The sequence below is a fragment of the Conger conger genome, chromosome 19, assembly GCF_963514075.1.
Source record: "Conger conger chromosome 19, fConCon1.1, whole genome shotgun sequence".
Lineage (NCBI taxonomy): Eukaryota > Metazoa > Chordata > Actinopteri > Anguilliformes > Congridae > Conger > Conger conger.
Genome location: NC_083778.1, coordinates 13,960,205 through 13,978,797, shown reverse-complemented (window position 1 = coordinate 13,978,797; position 18,593 = coordinate 13,960,205). Strand labels below are relative to the sequence as shown.

Below are 18,593 nucleotides of genomic sequence, written 5' to 3'. Positions count from 1 at the left end.
TAGTGACCGAAAGAACGAGATCGCGTATACAAGTGTCTGAAATGAGCTTCCTCCGTAAGGTGGCCGGGCTCAGCCTTAGAGATAGGGTGAGGAGCTCGGACATCCGGAGGGAGCTCGGAGTAGAGCTGCTGCTCCTTTGCGTCGAAAGGAGCCAATTGAGGTGGTTCGGGCATCTGATCAAGATGCCTCCCGGGCGCCTCCCTTTGGAGGTTTTCGGGGCTCGTCCAACTGGAGCCAGAGCCCGCTGGAGAGATTATATATCTCTCCTGGCCTGGGAACGCCTCGGGATCCCCCAGGAGGAGCTGGAATGCGTTGCTGGGGAGAGGGACGCCTGGAATACCCAGCTTTGCCTACTGCCACCGCGACCCGATATACGGGTCAAGATGGATGGATGGATGGATAGTACACGTTGTGCACTAGAATATTCTCAGGGTGTGAGATGATGTATTTTAAAGTGCAATGTCATAACTGTGAAATCCCATTAAAAATATTATATTTAAATATTACAAGCCTGATTAGTGTGTACCTTGGTTTAAAGGTACAATAGGTAAGATTTTTGTGTTAAAACATTGTTACAATCCCTTCCTATCATTGAAAAAGCCTCACTGACATGTTGACTCACCTTCTACCTGTTTTTATAGTGCTTAAATTTGGGTTTCAAAGTGTGCATTTGTCAGGCCATCACTTTGCATCAAAACATTGTACAGTTGTACACAATTGAAGCTCATTGGTTGAAAAATGGTTCCAACTGCCACAGCTAATGACATTCTGTGGGCTTCTTCTGATTTTTCGTGTCACTGCCCAAATTGCACTCCAGACAAGCAATCACTGAAACTCTCTATACTATTGCTTATTATCCAAGTGAAGACTACATATCTAGCTATAAAACAATACCAGTTTGTTATCAGTAGCAACAAGCAAATTAGCTATAGTTAGCTTGAAGAATTTACAAATATCCACTTACGATAAAATATAGGCAATACGAACATGACTTGTCTATTTACATGTTCAATCACCGGTAAACCTGTATTTCTCTCAAACTGTAAATTGCAGTTGCATCATTTGTGGTAGACTATCATATCTCAGTTATATCGCCAGCTAGATATGCATCCAAATAACTTGCTCACAATATAGTTGCTTAGCTAAAGTGAAAACTATAAATAGTGTTGTACAGCACACCAAAATCAAGATCTCAAAGTCACCTGTTTGACGAACATTTTCGTACTAAAACACTACAAAAAGACGGCAGGCTCTGTTGTGCTGGTCACCGTCAGCTTTCCAAAACAGTGCACGAGAACACTGAACAGTATAATAACGATTTCTTTTACGCGTTATATTCATAGACTGTGAGAAGCATAAACAGTGTTGTTGTTTTAGGTTGTCTGTTGTTGCAATTCCTCTCTTGACCGTTAGGAGTCCGAAATTACCTATTGTACCTTTAAATGAGTACTAATGGGACATGAAATGGCACCTTGTAACTGTATGCGAGATTTATGAATGCCTGCATTGTAACTGACTGACATTTTGACTGATTGACATTTTCAGGAGGAATACAGTTACTCCCAAGGGTAACGACTGGAGTCTCTACCCCAAACTGAGGGGCGGTCTGACATCCTTCCCGTTCTAACTGTTGCTACCTCGGCAGTACGGATAGTGATGTTATCGCGCCTGCCCACGAATCACGGGTGGGCTCGTCAGTGCCCCCCCCAGTCAGGGCGAAGCGACGCCAGGTCGCAGACTTGGTGAAGAAAAGCATCCGAGGATGATGATTATGATTATGACACTGCACTGCGCCACGCACATGAAACTGTACTAAACTGTAAAACTGTACTGCGAAACTCTACAAGCTATGAGATAGCTTCAGTCTGCATTGCTTGGTTAGGTGTGACAAGGGAACCTGATGAAACTATCCTTGTCAAGTATACTATATCTGCACCAAAGAGAGAGAGAAAATGTAATCATGGCTTACCATTCATTATGCGTTCTGCCAGGTTTCTCATTTCTCTCATGTAATAAAAGTGCAGATGGAATACACTGCTGTTGATGTGTACTTCCTTGTGTATGTATTGGGCCTAAGCTTGGGTAACTCATTTACAGATGGTGTAAAACCTATGGAAAAGATCTGTACTGAGGCAGAGGCTGTATTTTTATAATCTAATCAAGGCTGCTACAGAAGTGGACATTTGATAGGAAATTTAAATGAGTTAAATATGAAAGGTTGGGCCATGTTTTGAAAAATGTTATCTTCAAGAGAAAAATGTTTATTTGTGAAAATATATAATAATATATATATTTAACATTCAACCCACAAAATTTTGAATTAGTTTTTATAATTGCTTCCACCTTTAACAAAGACCAGTACAGTAGTGGACATTTTTAAAATCATATTCAGTTTAATATACAAACAAAATAGACAAGTTTAGCTGTTAATTATCATGAAAGCTTCCCAAACCGAAAATGAACAACCTAAAAATCTATTCTTGTCCAACTGGACATCCCTGTTTTTGTTTCACACATTGACACACTAGGGGCAGGCTGGACATAACTAGGGTGTGGTTGAGACTCAGAAACTGTGACCGAATCCTGACGTTGCTATGGTTTCACCTGGGGCAGGGGTTAGCCAGTGGGACCACCACAATCACTCTGGACAAACCGCACATCAGCATATGCAAAACTAACAACACAAACCGTTATTGGTGCAAAACAAACACCACGACCAATCACTGGCCACGTTTGACTGACTGGTTTACCATGAGCTAAAGGGTTTAGCATGTGCTACAGGTCTCTGTAAATCAGGCCCTAACGGTGTCCGTCCGATTATGAGTGACTGCGTATGGAGGCAGTGAAGGATGGTGTCAGCAGGGCATGTTCTGGAAGTTTCTGGAACTCTCCCCAATGGAAGGAGGAGGCTGTAGTAGCCATTTTGTGAAGGAAAGCAAGCATTTTGAATTTGAGAAAACCCAAAAGTTGGGTACAAAAACACTTAATAGATGCACACACTTTCCACTTGCCTTTATCCTGTTGTCTGGAGCTACACGGCCACAACACTGAAACCTTCGCGAGGAAACTCTTAAGTTAAACACGAGCAGCTGCAAAAATCAAGCATATACACTTTGTGCACCTGGAGTCCGAAACCATGGCGTCACGTTTTCATTTTCAAAAAAGAGCAGAGGAAGTTCTGTTTTCATGGTGAAAGTTCCCAGAGTCTTCCTGTTCCCCGCCCGGAACGGAACTTCTGTCTACACGCTGATCGGTTCTCGCTGATTATTCTGCCGTTTCACCACAAAGACCTTCTGCCCGGACACGGTCACCAGGTACGCATGGTCCTCGAACATCACTGTGGACACACGAGCAAGCCGAAATCAGCACTCTTTCACGCACACATGAAGGTCTGGGCTAGAAAGGGAGCGAACGGCACAACCAAGCTACCAGCACAAAACTACAAACATGGCGTCTTTGCTACGGACGGAACGGCCTGGCCCGACGATGGGAACAGGATACCCGGTGCACTGACCCGACAAACGTTTGAAGGGTGGGTCGGCGGTGCCGTGAAGGCGAAACTTGCAAGCCGTCTGGACCATCTGCATCATAACCCCCGCTGTGCGCTCATCGTTCTCCAATTCACCTGCCGACTACCAGGGAAAATACAGTCTGAGGGTTCGGCTTATTGTTAATATCATCCAAGTCCATGCAGAGAGGCACTGTATGATATAGCATTAATATGATCAATACAGCTCATTTCACTGAGCCAAATATGTTAGCCAGTCAACTCATACCATCAACCCAGATTAATTTTCATGCAATAGAAACATTGGAAATAACAAGCCCCATTTTACATTGTGTGAAACATCGATACGATCTTGGTAATAACTACGGCAGCTATTCAGATTTTCTGAAGACGCTCAAATTCAGGTGCAAAGTTAACTCACAGCCAGCACCCCGTCTTCACTGATCACCAGATAGCCAATCTGGTCTGGGATCCTCTCCAGTCCCTGCGTAAGAGCCGTGGTCTGGATCACACACACACAAAAAAAAAAAAGGGTCAGCGAAAGATCCCAAATAATAACATACTGTTGACATAAACTGTGCACAAGGGCATAGCAAAGTTACTCTTCCTGCGCCTAATATAGAACGGACACTGCTTCAATTTAAAAACGACAAGTTCTATCCGCAGCCAAGTTTCTCTGTCAGATTGATGGCAAATACGCTTCCTAAAAAATGTGTGTGAAATTTTATTCGATCAAAACAGCTCGCTGTACCTAAAACTAATGTTCTGTAGTTAGGTTGGAAGACTGGCTTTCAGGAAATATTTACGTACGCCTTAATTTGCCACCATTAGTACCATCAGTGAAATAGATCAGCGACTTTATCGACCAATGTATGTAAGGTACCATAACTAAGCTAGGGATATAACTTGTTTTTATCAAAAACTTATATCAAACAGCTCACGAAAAGGAGAAGATACTCACCATATTCAATTTCTGCGTTGTCGGCTCCTCCAACAAACCTAGTGTCACATGACTTCGCCTCTACTTCTTCTTCGCTGGGTTCATTGGACAATAGTATATCAACAAAAAACTGCATACCGCCACCCACTGTACCGGAGTGTGAAGTAATCATCGCCTGTTCTTCAACAAAAGGCAAAGGGTGCATTACCGCCACCAACTGATTTCGAGTGTGGACCAAAGGAGACAATTTGAGATTCATAATAAAATAAATTTTAGGAACAATAAGTTCCTCACCCAGCCCTTACAAATATCATATGACTAAAGAGAATCACAATCATTGGATGACTCAAACCATTTATTTGCGTTCTGTTGGCTGTGTAGAATTAAACTTGACTACAGCAAATGGGAAAATGACTAAATGAAAGAAAGAGTACCACTCCAATAAAGAAACATGCATTTGTGATTTTCTCTGTACTTTAGTCTCTACTGACATCTATTGGTTTTTGTCTGTCACTGCACCACTACAATTCAGGGGCACGACTCTATCCTTGGCATCATCCAAGCCTAAAATCCTCTGTGAAAAATCCTCTGTTCTAGTTGAATTACCTTCTGCTTATTCATGGACTGCCCACTCTCCCTCTATGTACAAATAAGCATATGTCACACAATAAATCATGCAACAATAACATGGGATGGCTGTTATGTGCGACAAATAATAACACACTGAAGCGCACACAATTTAGGCAAAACATCTTGCATTATTCGAGAAATTAATACAAGGCATGCTATTACATTACAATACATTAATGTAATATGTAATGTAATGTAATGTAATACACCTTTGGCAGACGCTCTTATCCAGAGTGACGTACAGTTGATTAGACTCAGCAGGAGACAATCCTCCCCTGGAGCAATGCAAGGGGGGCTTGTTCAAGGGCCCAACGGCTGTACAGATCTTATTGTGGCTACACTGGGGATCAAACCACCAACCTTGCGTGCCCCAGTCATTTACCTTAACCATTATGCTACAGGCCGCCCATGCATCATCTATGCTCCGCCATCTCCGCTTCCGAAAGTTTGCACGGCATTAGATCCGCGGGGTCGTCTCTGTGGGCACGAGCGCAATGATGTCACCCGGAAATGTGAAAAGACTTCCGCGGTAGGACACACCGACGTATCCTTCACCGGGAGGAGGCGAACGGCTGAGTTCAAAGTCTCCGAAGCGGGACCGGTTCTTCGAGTATTGGGACACGCCCACGGGAGATGCCTTTCCTCCTGGCTCTCAGGCCGACGGCCATTAGGGCAAGGCAGCAGCCGCAGCCTAGCAGGGCCGCACTGCACCCCAGGAGGGGCGCCAGCAGGGCTTTGGCTACGAGGCGCCAGGCAGAGGTCCGGGGACTATCCCAGCCACCTTCTCCCACACGCGCGCTGACGCTGCTGCTGACGCAGGCCGTGGTGCTGTCAGGGCGGGAGGGAGCGGTGTGAATAGGGCGGGGGCTGGGGGAGTGCAGGGTGGTGCCGGAAGGCTCGGCGATGGTGCGGGTGGAGGAGTGCAGGGTGGTGCCGGAAGGCTCGGTGATGGTGCGGGTGGAGGAGTGCAGGGTGGTGCCGGAAGGCTCGGTGATGGTGCGGGTGGAGGAGTGCAGGGTGGTGCCGGAAGGCTTGGTGATGGTGCGGGTGGAGGAGGGGAGCGTGGTACCGGAAGGCTCGGTGATGGTGCGGGTGGAGGAGTGCAGGGTGGCGCCGGAAGGCTCGGTGATGGTGCGGGTGGAGGAGTGCAGGGTGGTGCCGGAAGGCTCGGTGATGGTGCGGGTGGAGGAGTGCAGGGTGGTGCCGGAAGGCTCGGTGATGGTGCGGGTGGAGGAGGGGAGCGTGGTACCGGAAGGCTCGGTGATGGTGCGGGTGGAGGAGTGCAGGGTGGCGCCGGAAGGCTCGGTGATGGTGCGGGTGGAGGAGTGCAGGGTGGTGCCGGAAGGCTCGGCGATGGTGTGGGTGGAGGAGTGCAGGGTGGTGCCGGAAGGCTCGGTGACGGTGCGGGCGGAGGACGGGAGCGTGGTGCTGGAGCCGCCAGTGCCCGGCGGGTCTGCGGAGGAGGTGGGGTTCCAGCTGGGGTGAGGTTCAGACGGCCCCATGCCGGGTGGGGTAGGAGGAACCAGAGGGTGGCTCAGCTGTGGCATGTGTGAGGCCAGTGGTTCTGACGTGCTGGGTGCGGGGGAGGAGAGGTGGGGCCACATCCGCGCACTGGGAGAAAAGTACTTCCCAAAAACCAGCAGGTCAGAATCCCCACCTAAAGCACACATTCCAGAGTTCAGACCTTGATGATGTACATTTACCTACTGAAATAAATACAGAGGCTCTATTTAATCTTTAACATATACAGAGCATTATGTATACTGTTTTATACAGCTGAATGGCTTTTTTATACTGACTGATTTTACCTTTATTATTGTACTGTCATTGAATTAGTTGAGTAAAATTTAATTCCTTACAAACTTTATTCTGGGATTAATCAGTCCATGGACCCCATGCCTTCTGGTACACACCTCAGGGACGGGTCACCTGTGCTAAACCCCTAAACTCTTGACCTTGTACGTCATGCCTGGGGCAGGAGCAATACGGTGGTCATAATTTATATCAGTGACTGTGTTGGGCCTGTTTTGGAGTGGGGGGTCAGAGGGTGGAGACACTTGCCGTGGGTGACGTGGTAAAGGGCGGGGTTGTGTTTCCTTCTCAGCACACAGCTCTCCAGTGTGGGGCAGTGCAGGTGAACGCAATTGATGCTCTGAAGAACGGGCTTATAGTGGAACACGGCCAGGTTACAGGAGACTGGGAGAGACGGGCAAAACAAACTCTTCTGTTCAGTGGGATTCAGTGAACGCGCAGCAACATAACATATCCACAGTTATAATGTCCGGTGTTAACTCTGACGCTATACATTTCATCCATCTTGGACTCACATGAACTCTGTCAGAAATAATTTGCATTGACAAATTAGCGGTGTAGAAATAAATCAAATACAACTGTTACCCAGCATTTATTTGTTAAAATACAATGTAATGTTTCTATTATTTCACAAGATTTACCTTCAAATACATGTATAATACTGTTAATGTCGTTTCCTTTTCCGTTCCTAATTCCGTTTCCGGTTTCGTTTCCGTTTCAAGTGCATTTATTACAGGATTATTAAAGGGGTTATATCAGACCTATATTACTGTGCTGGTTATTTGTCGTAAACATCTTATATGGATATGATTTGTGAATGGCTGTGTTGTTGTTCATTTAGAAGCTGTACAAGCATTTCAAATACTGTATTAAAAGTACACAAATAAAAAAGTTTGGTGGAAGGAAAAAAATGGAAATGGCATCTCATTAAAGAAGTGTGACATTAAACATCTTATATGAGTTTAAAGTGTTCAATAACAGTTGCAGCACTTACAATTTCGAGTGAGGCAACAAGTGCGGCTGCACTTGACTGCACTGTCTTCCTGGGAGAACTTGAGAAGTTGCGCGCCTCGCCGCTCAGACTCTTTAATGTCTACGTAAGTCCCGGGGAAGCGGCGAATCCAGCAGCTTTTATAGGACGAACGGGATGAACACCTGTTCTCGGTCCGGCACACCACACTCAGGATTACCAACAAACGCAGTGTTACGGTCATTGCGCTAAATCCCAAAAAACGGAGAATCCACTCAGGTGAAGCACGCAGAGACAGACATTTCGGATGTGTTTTGCGAAACGCACAGGACGCGTATGATCTGGTTTCAGACAATTAACCCAGGTGAAGTGCCACAGGTATGTGCCAGATTTTCTCAACCCTCTCCGACCCCCTTGTGGTTTAGTGTAATTTAACGGTGAAAGACACTGAAATCAAACCCCCGTTCAAAGGAGCTGAAGAATGTGAGGTATTTGCACCGTAAAAAATGTGTAGTACATTCACAAGGAATGTCAATTCCTATTCAGAATCAGAATCAGTGTGTTGTTCAGACCAACAGGCTGGATGTGTAGGGACATTTGATTTGTTACATAGCTAATCTCAAGACTATTTCAATAGGCCTAAATTAAATTGAAATAAATAGAATGCGATTGGTGACTGAATTAGGTAAATGGATGCGTTTGGCTTTTGAGAGGCTGTCCACATTGATAAGATTGACCTCCCATTTTTTAAATATCCAGGATGTCTGGGGGATTGCAATAAACGTTCCACAAATGCCGTGTATGATTTATCTGAGGCAGGACTGCGGGCAGGGTGCCTGACCTAGCCCAAGGTCATCCAGCCAGTGGGGCGGTATTTTGTTATGAAAGAGGACACGCCAGCCAACACACCTGCACACCAGTGAGCTGAGTGACTGTAACAGATCCGAGCGTTTGAGAGTTTGGATAACCTCTGCATTGGAAATTACCAATAAATACACTTTTTTTTGGCTTTTTGATATTTGATATATTTGTCTTTCTCCTGAGGCGGCATGGATGGTGCAGTGGGTAGCACTGCCGCCTCACAGCAAGGAGGTCCTGGGTTCGAATCCCCGTCGGCCGGGGCCTCTCTGTGCGGAGTTTGCATGTTCTCCCCGTGTCTGTGTGGGTTTCCTCCGGGTATTCCGGTTTCCTCCCACAGTCCAAAGACATGCACGTTAGGCTGATTGGAGAGTCTAAATTGCCCGTAGGTATGAGTGTGTGAGTGAATGGTGTGTGTGCCCTGAGATAGACTGGCGACCTGTCCAGGGTGTATTCCCGCCTTTCGCCCAATGTATGCTGGGGTGGGCTCCAGCCCCCCTGCGACCCTGATCAGGATAAGCGGGTTCAGATAATGGATGGATGGATGGATGTCTTTCTCCTTTGCTCGTTTAATGTGCGGGTCTTGTGTGGACTCCCCGGAGCTATGTCTCTCGGAGCCGATCTGGGTGCAGTTCCTCACTCAGGCTGTTTTTCCTGCAACTGCGGTTCAACAGTCCGCACTGAGTCCAGGTGCAGATACGAGGCTCGTACAATACAGCATCGCGCTGGCATCGGAGACGGGCTCCAAGATGGAGGCGAGTCCATCACCTGCAGCTCAAAACCAGGAAGGGAGCCCTCGCCGTGAGTCTGCCAACAGTGTGGTGTGTGCGCACATCAATGTGTGTTGTCAAATATATGGTGGACAGAAGCCCCCGTAGTTCCATCTCACCCTGCTTTTATTTTCATACAGTGGCAATAAATGACTAATATAATTTTACATCTGAAAAACAACTCCAACATACATGCGTTTGTCCGTTACTATGGACAATTCCGATAAAGGTCTTCGACATGGCAACTGGACCCTGACGGCTGGAGCGTTTTGGAGCGAACGCCACTCGTAATCTGGCAAGGGAAAAGAGACGGAACCGGCACTGGCTACATAAGAAAGCGTAGACTTTCGCGGTTTGCAATCCCGCAGCGGCGTCCTGACTGCAGCCGCGGTGCACTTCCCTGTGACTACCACCAGATGGCACTGTGGGACTCTTTCCTCAGCTACCTTTGACTGCGGTTCCCACACATGCAACTGTGCAAAACAGAAATGTTTTAATTGGGAAACAGACAGTCCCGTGCATGCATTGTTTACAGGTTGTCTCTTTCAGTAAAAAATAAAAGTTAAATTAAATAACATAACAGTGACAACATCCCAGGACCCAATTTCCATTTGCCCTCATCCAGGCACGAGACTCTTTATAAATGTTCCAACATGGCTGGACTGCTGGCTGTCCACAGCATCCACAGCCCAGGGTCTACTGGAGTCCCAGAGGGAGGAGTTTGTTGCCGTAGTGACAGGAGATGGTCCTGTGGTCTCGTGCACCTGTGTCTTAGTCCTTGACAAGCCTGTAGATGTGGTACTGGGCACCGTGCTTGCTGGTGGACACCTCGAAGACGTACGCCACACACAGCAGGGTCTCCAGCGTGTCTCTGTTCGACACCACCTGCCGGGAGAGACCACCCTGTGACCTCTGTGCACCACACTCTTTCAATCGCCCGGTTTGTTTCTGTCTTTTTATGTGCAGCACCCGCTGTAGGAAATTAGCTTTATTAATAAAGTTTGACTGATTGATTAAAATGCAGTGGGGCACTTCCTGGAAATGGCAACTGTGTCTGGCAGTGTTAAATGGGTCAAGAGTATGAAGTATGCAGCATGCAGTATGTGGTAATGCACATGATTGTGTAAAATAATGACGTGATGTGTACGGGAGTGTATTCAGTGTATTAAAATGTGTCCAGTGTACAGGAGTATGTTAAATGTGTGCAGTGTATGTGGTAGACACATAAGCTCTGTGTATATGAGCGTGTTAAATGTGTGCAGTGTATGTGGTAGATACATAAGCTCTGTGTATATGAGCGTGTTAAATGTGTGCAGTGTCTGTGGTAGATACATAAGCTCTGTGTATATGAGCGTGTTAAATGTGTGCAGTGTATGTGGTAGATGCATAAGCTCTGTGTATATGAGCATGTTAAATGTGTGCAGTGTCTGTGGTAGATACATAAGCTCTGTGTATATGAGCGTGTTAAATGTGTGCAGTGTATGTGGTAGATACATAAGCTCTGTGTATATGAGCGTGTTAAATGTGTGCAGTGTATGTGGTAGATACATAAGCTCTGTGCATATGAGCATGTTAAATGTGTGCAGTGTATGTGGTAGATACATAAGCTCTGTGCATATGAGCGTGTTAAATGTGTGCAGTGTATGTGGCAGATACATAAGCTCTGTGCATATGAGTGCGGTGTATGGAAGAGTTCTCCGTCACCTGCAGGATGGTGAAGTTCTCCAGCACGCTGTTCATCATGTACTTCTCGGGCAGGTGCTGCAGCTTGTGAATGAAGTTGATCATGTACTCGCACAGGGGAGAGCGCTGGAAGCGGTACACGTAGCGACCGTTCTCCAGCCTGCCGCAGTCCGTCTGCAGGGACGCAGAGAGCCCACACACACACACACACACACACACACACACACCCCCATCCCCATTAAACCCACGTCACCATTTGAATAGTAAGCTTTTTGGAATGATTTTTTTTTTTTAACTCAAAGTTCCAAGTCCATGTTCTAGATCTCCACTGCTTTCAATCGCCTGTAGCGATTGCTACATCGGCATTAGAATGTTCAGTTAGCAAGATCACTTAATCACATAATATAACTGATTCCTACAGATCGTGCTATTTTTGTGGAGATACCCAGTGTAGAATCCAGCTACAATCAGCTTGAAATGACCAGCTACCAGCTATCTCAAAACATAGCTTGAGCTGGTCGTAACCATGTTGAGTATGGAGCTGGTCTGACCCGGTCAACCAGATGACCAGCTGTTTGAAAGCCTGGCCTGAGCTGTTTTTTTCAGCAGGGATATCTTCAGAGAACACTCGTCCCTCCTCCTCTCCCCTCCTCTCCCCTCCTCCTCTCCCCTCACCTCCACCTTCTCCACCACCTGCTTGCTGAAGGAGCAGACCCGGGTGCAGGAGGTGATGGTCATGCTCTCCGAGCTCTCGTACAGACTGGACATGCCGTAGAACTCCGAGCCCACGTCCTGGAGGCTGGTGCCCAGGTCTGCCTGCATGGGGGGTGGGGAGACATTGGACCGGGGATGAAGCAACCACCGCCAGGGGGGTAAGCAATGAATTCTGGGCCCTCTGAAAAACTATTGTCGGGACCTCCCATTTTTTTTATTTTTTTTTAGATATTTTTTAGGCCTTTTTCAGCTTTATTGGGCAGTATATAGAGACAGGAAGAATGGGGGCGACAGAGAGGGAAAGACATGCGACAAATTGTCAGACGGTCGGATTCGAACCGTTGACGTCACGGCTCGCAATGACCATGTGGTCAGTGCTCTGCAGGCTGCGCCACCGAGACACCGGGACCTCCCATTTTTAATAAAAACAAATTACATTTTTGCGGGCCCCTCGCGACCTTTCACCTAAGTGATGGCCCTTCTCTCAACATTACCCTCACAGAGAACAAGCAACGAGCGCAAACGATATGCTGCGATGTAAAATAATTATTTACCATGCATCGTAAGTACTGGACTCTAATTTGGGTTTGTAGATCCTTTTTTCCCCCTGGTTTCATTCCTTTACCCTCTTGGAGATGGGGGTGTACACAGTAAAATGGTCCATGTCAGAACAACTCTTACAGAGCACATATGGCCCTATTGGACCCATGTCTACTCCGTTAGAGTAGAATTACAACTGCACATTTTACTGTATACTCTTGCAAAATTACACTGCCTGCAGTCAGGTCGAAAGCGAATACAAAATGTCCGCCCAATCTTACTGGAATGTATCGTCAATGTCGTAATACGTTGCCCCGACGTTGCAGTGACATTGCGAGAACGTATTTTCTTCAGCTGCGGCGTGTGCGCTTTGCGATGGACCCTCCCGCAGACTCAGACAGACGGCAGACGGTAAAGAGATGTCCCGGATGCCGCTGAACACAGATAACGGCTCGGAGGAGTGCCCGGGGTTTCCGGTGAACTGAGAGGCTGGAGGTGCGAGGAGGGAGGCTGATATTTTGAGTGTCTCATCGCCCGCCCGCCCCTCCCCTTCAGACTGAGGGTCTATAAATAGCCGTATGAGTGGGACGGGTTCAGTGGGAGAGTCGGGAGGGGAACAGGTGGTCCAGCTCGAATGTCTTCCCTGAAAGAGCAGCACTGTCAGTGCTCCCCCGGGTGATCCCACTCTCCACCTGTAGGGGTCAGTAGAGCACCAACACCCCCCTCCCCCTCCCCAGCCAACATGGAGTGACCTGGAGAGACCAGAGAACCTGGGCTCTTTCCAATCGCTTATTTTAACCTCCTAGCCTTCTCTACTTGCATCCTTTCCTAGCTCCTAACTCCACCCATCGGGAGGAGCACGGAGAGGAAGCGAGGATGAGGGAATCGAGGAAGTGTGAATTCGGGGAACGTCGGTTTGAGGCCACATCACATACAGACGTGGCAGACGAGGAGTATCCACAGGATCGATCAACTGCACTGCGTGTCATGCTTTTTAAAAAATACTCCCAAAAAGGATGCACATATGTTTCCTCACTCGAGAATTCATCGAGAGTCTCCTAGTTCCTGGCTCCTGGCTCCTAGCTCCTTCAAGGAGCACTTAATGGGTTGGAATGTCCTTAAAGACAGAGGAGGAGACGATGAAGGATAAAACAGGAGAGCTGGTGAAGCTGGTCATAAGCTGGGCCAAGCTGGTCGCAAAATCAATCTAGCTGGATATGAGCTGTTTCAAAAACCTAGCATAAGCAGGGCAGTGTAAAGAAATAACACTTAATACTTAACACTTAATACTTATAACACTGCACTGCAACACGTTCTTGCGCATTCCGCGAGCGTTTCGAGAAAGCCGGCCTCACCCAGAACTTGACGAGGAAGAAGGCGTCGGCCGGCCCCTTCTCGAACAGCTCCTTCAGCCCGCCCCTCTTCTCGGGGAACTTGTCGTAGATCTGCCGCGCCTCCACGGCCTCCAGACACGGCTCGCCGAAGGAGGGGTTGGACTGGCCGATGTGCACAAACAGGTGTTTGTTATACTGAGGACAGAGGACAGGACACATTCTCTCTTCAAAATGGCCGCCCCTTTTTGAGTTTCAGTTGACCCGTTGAAGAACACGCCTTTTCAAAAAAAAATAATAAACTCCACTGCTTTCGGTTACCAGTCGTGTTTGTTACGTCAGCATTAGAACGTTAGGAACACAATTCGTACCCAAAAGAGGTGTGTCCCTGCTGTAAAACCCAGCTATGCCAGCTTGGCTCGCTTAAAAATTTCCCAAACTGGTCATAAGCTTGTCTAGCTGGGTATGAGCTGGTCAACCGGCATGGCCAAGCTGGTCATAAAGCTGGTTTAACTGAGTATGAGCTGTTTCAAAACATAGCGTGATTGGTCAAACCATGTCAAGCTGGAAGCTAGTCTGAACTGGTCAACCAGCTAAATCATGTTGAGTTGGGAGTTGGTCTGAACAGGTCAACCAGCTACCAGCTGTTTTGTTTTCAGCAGGGGTTGTATATCTGCTTGAATTGAATGAAATTAAGTAAAAACAAAAAAAACAAGCAAATCCAGCAGATCTCCAGCACCAGGACAGTTGACCCCATGACCAGGCTTAACATGCAACGAGGGGAAAAGGGGGACTCACGGTTTCAGGGTCCAGCTGATGCTCCAGGAAGGCGGTAAACTCCAGCATGCGGAACCTGGACGTGGCGATACTGCGGCCCTGCCAGGGGGGGGCGCTGCCGGACACGGACATGCCCACCGCACCCTCGTAACCTGCGGAGGACGGGCGGAGGGAGAGCAGGGGGAAACTTCACCTTAATCTTAAACCGATTATCTGCCTAAAGCAGCTTCAATTTATTTTTCTTAATGTTGTCACTTATCCGAACCGTCTCTCTTATCTGTGTTTCACGCCGTAGTGCGCCATTTCCTCTTTAATATTAGATAATGTAAACTGCTCAGGATAATGACTAAAGAGTGACATCTCTCTTTTCAGTCGCATCACTCTGAGTGACATCTCTCTTTTCAGTCGCATCACTCTGAGTGACATCTCTCTTTTGAGGGACATCTCTCTGCCAGCAGTTGGTTTCTGAGAGGAAGCGGGAGGCTGTTGGGAGACACACCTGTAATGGGAGCTGGGTTGTAGCTCTGCTGTGAAAATGGCTTGATGCTGTGGAGGGGACAGAGGCACTTAATCAACGTCCACCGCACCACTGCACGCACTCAACCACGGCAGCGTGCACTGCACACGGGGTGAAAATGCATCAATCTCGGATTAGAACATACGTTGTTCGACATGGGGATCAGTCACCGAACAATGTATACGAATAAATATTTAAGGATTTCCGAGCTAAGGACTGTCAGAGGAAACACACAGGGGTATCCAACCCGGCATACGTACTCCTCAGGAATGGGTAGTCCTTGCATAGCACCGTGCCAGAACTGCAAAAAAAAACCCAAAAACATTTTCATTGGTTATAAAACTTTCTTTTGTACTGTAAGTCTCAACGTCTTTTACAGGTGTATGCCTGCATATATGAATAACCATATCTTGAAAGATAATCAATTTTTCCTGAGAGATGAACGATACTAATCAATAGTGTAATAATATGACTATTCACTCTCTGAAATAAATGTCCAAAAAGGGCCTAAAATGGTACATGTACCTATCGGGTGGTACGCTATAGGTACATAAAATTGCACCCCTAGCCAGCGATATATAATTAACTTGTACCTGGTTTTGCTTGGAAACTAAACTCATTTGTAACCCAACGAGAACACGACTGTACCTTCCGGGTACGTTGTGTGCTTCTGGAAATGTGATCCTTGAAGAATAAAAAATGTACATCCACCGCACCTGTATTTCTGCGATTACTCTACGACGGGAGGGTACAGGAGGCTTACTCTACTACGGGAGCGTACAGGAGTCTTACTCTACTACGGGAGGGTACAGGAGGCCTACTCTACTACGGGAGGATATAGAAGGCTTACTCTACTACGGGAGGGTACAGGAGGCTTACTCTACTACGGGAGGGTACAGGAGGCTTACTCTACTACGGGAGGGTACAGGAGGCTTACTCTACTACGGGAGGGTACAGGAGGCTTACTCTACTACGGGAGGGTACAGGAGGCAGGGCGGTATCTGCTCACCCCCGGGGCCGATGGGTAGGGCGGCTGGGAGAGCTCCTGCAGGCTCAGCTTGTTCTGGAAGACGGAGGCGGAGATGATCTGGGCCGAGGACATGGCGGCCATGCTCTGGAGGGCCTTCTCTTTGGCCACGTGGTCCTGCCGAAAGCACAGGGTGACACGTCACCGCCGGGGGCTGCCACGGCTGCCACGACTGCCACACAGGGTCGCCAGATTTAGGATTAGTCAAAACCGGACGTCGCGCACAGCTGGAGGCTGGAGGTGGGGAGTGTGGGAACAGATGGCAGACCGGGGGGTGTGTGTGTGCGTTTTTGGGAAGGGGCCGGGCGGGGGGTGGGGGGTGGGGGGAGGATTAGTTGCATTACAAAATCATTACAAATTAACAGTGTATTTTTTTAAAATCCATAACTCAGATCAGACATTACTTTGTCTGGTCCAGACCACAAACCAGGCATGTACAAATGATCTGAAAGCTGTGCAGTCTGGTTGAAAACCAGAAAACCTTATTGTAAAGAGCTCCCAAAAAAAGCGATAGTCCAGAGAGTGATATAGGACAGTGAGACAGGAGAGTGAAGCAGGAGAGTGATATAGGACAGTGAGACAGGAGAGTGAAGCAGGAGAGTGAGACAGGAGAGTGATAAAGGAGAGTTGGCCAAGCTGGTATTTCCTTTGTCATTCATGTTTTATTTCCCGTTACACAGGTTCACATTCTTCCAGACACTCTAGCCCTCACAATATGTCAGCTTTCCCAGAACACCGCAGGGCATCTGGCAGCGCTCTCGGTCGCATTTAAAGGCCAGTGTTGAAGGTTCCTGGGCCCGGGCCAAGCAGACAGGGAAGGGATCTGCCTGACCTTGGAGTGCAGAGAGACCTCAGTAACACTGACCCTGCAGTCACAGTCTGCAGAAAGCTCAACCTCCTCACTTTCTCTCACTCTCCCTCTAATCTGATAACATGGGGTAGAACAATAGAGCCCCTGATGTAACACAGACAGTTCCACTACTTTTTTGGAAATAAACCCTCCTGCTTTGTGGATTCATCACACCCTCTATACCAGGGTGAGTCAAATCTGGCCCTCGAATCCAAATCCGGCCCTAGTTTTCTTTCCTCCCAGGTAATTAAGCAAGCAGTTACTGCAGCTGATTGGCCAGACTGCCTTCACACCTGACTCCCAGGTAAAAGGAGGGTTTAAAAGCAGAAGTTATGGGGCTGATTTGAGGAACAGGGAGCGCTCAGAGAGAACTGGGCACGGCGTACCTTCAGCTTCACCTGGATGTCCCGGGCCTTGCGGCGGGCCAGCACCTGGATGTGACTGGACACCTGGAGGGGAGCAGACAGGTGAGGGGAGAGAGGGCGCGGAGAGGACCCTTCAGTTCTTAGCTGCGTTCAGCTGTGAGGTATTTATTTTTGTGACAGTTATGGGTCCGTGAGGCAAAATGTATCTTTGTGAAGAGGAGTGTCTGAGAGATAGAGAGATCCTCACAACTCAATGCCCAAACTGTTCATTGGCTGTCTATACAGTACCTAATGAGACAGCCCTTAACATGAAATGAAATCACTGCAAATGTTAGTAATCCAGCGCACCTCCATTTCAGAACCAGTGTGAATACCACGTTACTCCAGAGCAAGGACAGTCTAGGACAAAAACATGGCAATGTAAAGAGAGTCTTCGCACCGGGATATCGAATATCCCGCGTGCCGGGTTTTAAATTCCGAATGTTTCCATGTTATAGAGTGTTTTTCCGGGCCGGGTCTCCCAGATTTCCATTGATCCCGGGGGGCTGGGCCGGGAAGGGTGTGACTCCCCCGACACTCGATCCTGCAGCTATGTGTGCGTTGAGGTATCGCTGTGCATCACTCAACAGCGGGGGGGAGGCTCCCCCTGTCTCCCCCTGTCTCCCCCTGTCCCCCCCTGTCTCCCCCTGTCTCCCCCTGTCTCCACAGCCACGCTCGCTCGCCCCCCCTCATTGTGTCTGTCGCCCCCGGCGTTGGGGAGGGTCGCGATTGGCTGGAGGTCACTCACCTGCTTCCTGGTTCGTGACTTCCCCGTTCTGAGTTTGATGTATCTGGCGATCAGCTCGTTGCGTCCTGAAAGAACCAAACAAAAGCGGTTTTGATTTTTTTTTTCGTGATGTGCTCTCTGGGCCAATCGGCCAATCGCTAGTGGAGAACAACTTCTCAACAGTGTCTAATGCCCACATGCACAGGTGGGGCACATTCACAGACAGGTTCCTGAAGAAGAAGGTGCAATAAAAAACCTGAAGGGCTTTTTGAAGGGAAGCCATCTTAAAAACATTGTGACGCAGTGGCAATGCTCTACGCAATTGAAATTGGTTCATGAATCATTATGAAAACAGAATTCATTTCATCAAGTAATTACTGACTTACACTCGACCATCAACACATTTGTTATCACTATTTTTAGAGTGCATAAAAACTCATCAGAATCTTGGGAGTTTGGACTCTCTGAAAAGCAGCTCTGGTGTAGCTTCGTAAAAACATGCCGATGGGCTCCGTGTTTTATCGTTGTCACACAG

The 18,593-nt window shown here is 47.8% G+C and overlaps 2 protein-coding genes across 7 annotated transcripts in view; both read right to left on the bottom strand.

The window, feature by feature from the left end:
- Nucleotides 1-2,369: 2,369 nt before the first annotated feature.
- lamtor4 (late endosomal/lysosomal adaptor, MAPK and MTOR activator 4) lies at nt 2,370-4,596 on the bottom strand. Its single transcript, XM_061229617.1, has 4 exons — nt 4,470-4,596; nt 3,930-4,010; nt 3,515-3,632; nt 2,370-3,337 (listed from the first exon to the last, which is right to left on the bottom strand). Exons 1-4 carry the CDS (start codon nt 4,470-4,472, stop codon nt 3,240-3,242), a joined length of 300 nt encoding a protein of 99 aa, XP_061085601.1. The 5' UTR covers nt 4,473-4,596; the 3' UTR covers nt 2,370-3,239.
- Nucleotides 4,597-9,593: 4,997 nt separating this feature from the next.
- Nucleotides 9,594-18,593, bottom strand: part of LOC133118941 (transcriptional enhancer factor TEF-3-like) — a 15,728-nt gene continuing 6,728 nt past the window's right edge. The window contains exons 4-13 of one of the 6 annotated variants that reach the window (XM_061229250.1): nt 18,080-18,144; nt 17,314-17,376; nt 16,060-16,194; nt 15,311-15,351; nt 15,033-15,079; nt 14,555-14,685; nt 13,781-13,954; nt 11,847-11,987; nt 11,193-11,345; nt 9,594-10,460 (exon numbers count right to left, since the gene is read on the bottom strand). In XM_061229250.1, the coding sequence (XP_061085234.1) occupies nt 10,260-10,460; nt 11,193-11,345; nt 11,847-11,987; nt 13,781-13,954; nt 14,555-14,685; nt 15,033-15,079; nt 15,311-15,351; nt 16,060-16,194; nt 17,314-17,376; nt 18,080-18,144 (1,151 nt within the window). In that variant the 3' untranslated portion in view covers nt 9,594-10,259. The remainder of the gene's footprint in view (nt 10,461-11,192; nt 11,346-11,846; nt 11,988-13,780; nt 13,955-14,554; nt 14,686-15,032; nt 15,080-15,310; nt 15,352-16,059; nt 16,195-17,313; nt 17,377-18,079; nt 18,145-18,593) is intronic. The other 5 variants (XM_061229247.1, XM_061229248.1, XM_061229249.1 and 2 more) reach the window with 5 other exon arrangements.